The sequence below is a fragment of the Brassica napus genome, chromosome C3 (genome assembly GCF_020379485.1).
Source record: "Brassica napus cultivar Da-Ae chromosome C3, Da-Ae, whole genome shotgun sequence".
NCBI classification, from domain to species: domain Eukaryota; kingdom Viridiplantae; phylum Streptophyta; class Magnoliopsida; order Brassicales; family Brassicaceae; genus Brassica; species Brassica napus.
This window is the reverse complement of record NC_063446.1, coordinates 31,814,966-31,819,570: the sequence shown is the minus strand read 5'-3', so window position 1 is coordinate 31,819,570 and position 4,605 is coordinate 31,814,966. Positions and strand designations below refer to the sequence as shown.

Here is a 4,605-nt window from a genome sequence, read left to right as displayed (position 1 = left end):
TGCCGAATCTAGGCATTGCACCTTCTTTCTTGGCCTCGGAATCCACTTTGAAAAGCACACCGCACACCTGACCCGAACTGTCCACCTTGGTACAGGCTTTAACTCGTTCAATGGAAACTCAAAGCTCCTCACCTCCAGACGAGGTAAAGAAGCACCCTATAATATACAAGCATACAACCATATATGCACTTTAGATCCAAGAAGAATGAGGTATGCATAGGAAAATGTTTTATGCGTTACCTTTAGGGAATGGCGCAAATGATTTACCACAACCTTTCTTCACGGTTTCAAGCTCATCAGAAAGAACGAGATGGCCTTCACCATCAGTTCCCCAGAATAGTGGAACGCTACCATCTGCGTCCTGCAAAACATCCATACCTCAGTACTACAGTATGTTAGAACAAATACAAAGAAGGAAAAAAAAAAATCAAAACTAACCGCAGCAAGGAAGACATTCTTTGTGGTGCAGTCAAAGAGCATGAAGGCAAATCTCCCTTGAAAATCTCTCACGACTTGATCTGCAGGGTATGGACCACGGTCTCTGAGGGCTCGGTAGGCTTCGATCACAACAGTGACCTCGGTTGCTGTTTTTGTGAGTCCATATTGCTGTTTAAGAAATGGAATGTTCTCTATGTGTCCTTGGAAGATGCAGAACATATCATTCACAGCAAACAATCTATCACACAAAGCCATTTCGAAATCAACAATAAAATTCCAATAAGAACACAGGATAAAACAATAGATCTATGACTCAGATCTATCAGTGAACCAAACAAAAAGTACACCATGATCCTATATATATATATATTTCTTGCAGGCAGTCAAACATCTTGTCATGTTTAGACAGAAACATGTTATCATGTTTAGACGTAAATATATAACTAAAATATCAAATCCGTGAATGCAAGAACCTGGGGAGGAGAGGGTTCTGCTTGTGGAGGGAGCAAGCGATGAGACCAGAAGATCCGAGATTGGTGGTGACAGCACCAGGGTAGATGGAAGCAAAGTGGTTTGGTAAGAACCCATCTTTAAGAGCACAAACAGATCCACCTTCCTGACTCGTTAGAGCCTCGGGGGCTTTTGCCACTTTCTTGTCGAAAATCGCCAACATTTTCTTTCTTCTTGATCACACAGACAGTAAAACAGAGGGAGAGATTAAAAGTAGAGAAAATGACTTTTACGATCGTTGAATGGGCATTTTCTTATAGTGGCTTTAGTTTCTTGAAATGGAATATAGAAATATTCGGTCCTTTTCCTCCACGTTTCAAGAATTTATTGTTTCATTTACCACGTTTGTTTTTTGGTTCAATGATTATCTCATCGCACGTTAATGCTAGTTCCTCTTCAAGATAATAAAACACAGAGTAGCTTTGTTTTGACTTTTGATTATGAAAATTTCTCAAAACAAGAGGTGGATTTGCATTACGCCAATCTTATCTTTAGATTGTTCTGTCTGTTTATTAAACGGGTTTAATGCTAAAATCATGTGAATGATGATCATATGATAAGATAATCCCAAAGGTAAGATAAATGTTACAGAATATAAGCTTATCTAGTTTTTCTCCATGTTAAACATAAGCGAAACTGAAGCCAATGAAAAATTGTACAAAACCGAAAACAAAAAAGGGGTCTTTAGCTATTAAGCTCTTAATTAACTACCACTTTTGTGTTTATCAGTTCAAACATAAAAACCTTGATGGGGTTTTAGTTATGTTCAAACCCTGTTGTAAGCAACCGACTTGCTGAAGAGCTTGCGGATGTAGAGAACCTGAAGACCACTTGCTGCTGCTAGGAATATGTACTCTCCTACTGTGTAGAATATCACCCGCTTTCTCGTGCTCTCATTAGCTGCACCCCAAAGTTCCCAAACGCACACAAATCAATCACACAACAAAAGAATGTTGCATCGTATTAAAAAGCATGTATCTTCGTCCATCCTTAAATTGATAGACTCTAAAGGTTGTATCTTGGGGAAAAGTTCTTCATATCACGACGGGAATGAGTCGAAAAATCTACAAAACAAAGTGTAAAAGATGAAAGGAGAAGAAAACTCACTATGACGGTGACGAGTATCACGTGCTTTCAAATACTTTGCTCAGCAACAACAGCATCCAAGCCCTCCATCCTCAGCATCTTAACATTCACCGGGTCCAAATGTTCTAAGGAAAACGGAGGGAACATAGCATCAGTAAGTAAGAGCTAACACAAAACTAGTCGCAACGCAGAAACGGTTAATAATAAGGATGAATGGAAACAAAACGTCTTTGGCTAAGTCATGCTCGTTGGGGATATGACCAACGTGAATGTAGAAGGAGACAGTCTCAGGAGTAGAGTAAGGGTTGTGGAAACAGAACTTGTACATTCCACTTCTCGGCGCCTTAAAACAAACTTATCTCTGATGTTCCCTTCAACGTCTGTACAATGTCCCAGCTGGAGACGTCACCTACACCAATAGCAAAAGGTAAAGTCTCAAACTTTCGATTCGAATCTTAATCAAGACAACGACACAAAACCAAAGTCTTGTCGGAAATTCGTAACGAATTTAAACATTGAGATCTATTACCGTGAAATCCAAACCGGGATGGTCTGATCCCCAGAAGATTTCGTGGTCGACGACGACGAAGTTTCCGGAGACGGTGTCTCCTTCGTAAAGGACATACTCTTGGACGCATTCATCGTCGCTAACCGTCACCGAGAGCGACGAGATTCGCTCGATCGAACTCAATAGTATTAAGGCAAGCAATAAAAAAACATAGGTCTTCTTCGAGTTCTTGCTCGATTGTCTGCTCTCCATCTTCCCTTTCCTTAGATCTTAACTCTCTCCGATCAAATTTTCCGTTTGTTTCTCCAATCGTAGAAGAAGAAGAAGAAGAGAGGATTTAATTGCGCTTTAGCTGAAGTAAACCGGAAATTAAACCGGTTTGTTACGATACGGTGAGATTTTGGAGGTAGTCAACGGGTTGCTTCTGGTTTAAATTTATATTAAAGGTTTTATGATAATTTAAATGATCTTTTCTGGTTAAAAGATAATTACAATGTTTTTAAGGAACAAAATCTGATGGCGAAAAAAAGGAACAAAATCTAGAGTCTGAATGGAAACATCAGTAGAGTAACAAGGAAAAATTAATTGTTGATCGGTTGTGTTTATTCTAATACCCTCTGTTCCTAAAAAGATAGACTTTTTAATATTTTCACACATATTAAGAAAATACATTAAACTATCATAATAAATGTATCGTTTTCTGTAATTTTCAATTTTTAATAACTTTTAACCCATAATAATTCAATAAAAACAATTATTTTCTTGAAGTTTGCAATTTTTTCATAGAAAATACAAAAAATACATCTTTCTGAAACAAACGTTTTTTCTAGAAAGTCTATCATTAAAGAACGGAGGGAGTATTTACTTTACATTATACAAGAATAAAAAAGAGAGAAATCAGAAAAAACAAACAAAATAATTATTTACAGTTAACATGAGAGAGTAAAAACTTTTCATCTTTTCATCTTTTCATCTTAATTGATATATTCAAGTGGGATTAAGAGTAAAAACATTTACTCCAATTTTTGTTACTTTCTATATTATATTTTTTTTTCAAACGCATCTTATGTAATAATTTGTTTTTCTAGAAGATCTCGATATTGATTTTGTAATTTTGAATTTTAACTAATAAATTAGATCTTGATCTGGGCAACCGCGCGAGTGTTTGTTTTCAGTTTTACATACATAGATATTTGTTTTAGATCATTAGTGGTTTATACTTTAACGTTAATCATATATTTAAATGTTTATATAACTATTTCAAATTAAAATAATTTTATAATTTACGTGTTATAATTAATCAATTGTTTAAAATGTCACATGTATTTGTCACTTTTGATTATATATTTATCTTATTGTAGTTGTATTTAGTTATTTAACAAATTAATATATTCAAGCAAAAACATATTTACAAATTATTTGTATTTAATTTAAGCTAAACTCTGGCTCGTCTTTCAACGTTGGATTTTATTTTATCAATATCTTTATGCTTATTCATTTTAGATAATAATATATGGTTGTATATACAAAAGTTCAAGATATGTTAATTTTTAGACACATATTATATTTTTAACATAAATTTTATATTATGAAAATAAAATTTATGAATTTCTCAATTTAATATACTTTTATCATAATTAATTCAATATGAAAATTGTATTTTAACATTATGATTATAAAGTAGATAAAAGTAGGATAGAATTTTAATTTTCATTTTATAAACTATAACTTAATATATATTAATGCATAAAAATAGTTCATTGATAATTACAAATTAGAAAAATATTTACATAAACTTTTTAAAAATTAAGATATTGTTAAAATATTTTTCAACATATTTATTAGATTTTTAAAATATGATATATAAAATATAAATATATATATAATATATAATCTTTGTAACTACTATAATCATGATATCTTTTCATTTAATTAAAGCTAATAATATAAATCTTTGTAACTACTGTAATCATGATATATATTTATATTTTAAATGAAAAGATATCATGATTATAGTAGTTACAAAGATTTTATATTATTAGCTTTAATTAAATACATGTAAT

The 4,605-nt window shown here is 32.9% G+C and overlaps 1 protein-coding gene and 1 pseudogene across 1 annotated transcript; both read right to left on the bottom strand.

Annotated features, from left to right (window-relative positions):
- LOC125583012 overlaps positions 1 to 1,301 on the bottom strand; it is a 2,627-nt pseudogene extending 1,326 nt beyond the window's left edge.
- Positions 1,302 to 1,482: 181 nt separating this feature from the next.
- Positions 1,483 to 2,894, bottom strand: LOC106416563 (transmembrane emp24 domain-containing protein p24beta3). Its single transcript, XM_013857493.3, is given in 7 exon segments — positions 1,483 to 1,848; positions 2,056 to 2,094; positions 2,097 to 2,159; positions 2,260 to 2,384; positions 2,386 to 2,425; positions 2,428 to 2,443; positions 2,564 to 2,894. Coding segments are annotated over 7 exon segments (648 nt in total). The 5' UTR covers positions 2,795 to 2,894; the 3' UTR covers positions 1,483 to 1,714.
- Between the last annotated feature and the right edge of the window lie 1,711 nt (positions 2,895 to 4,605).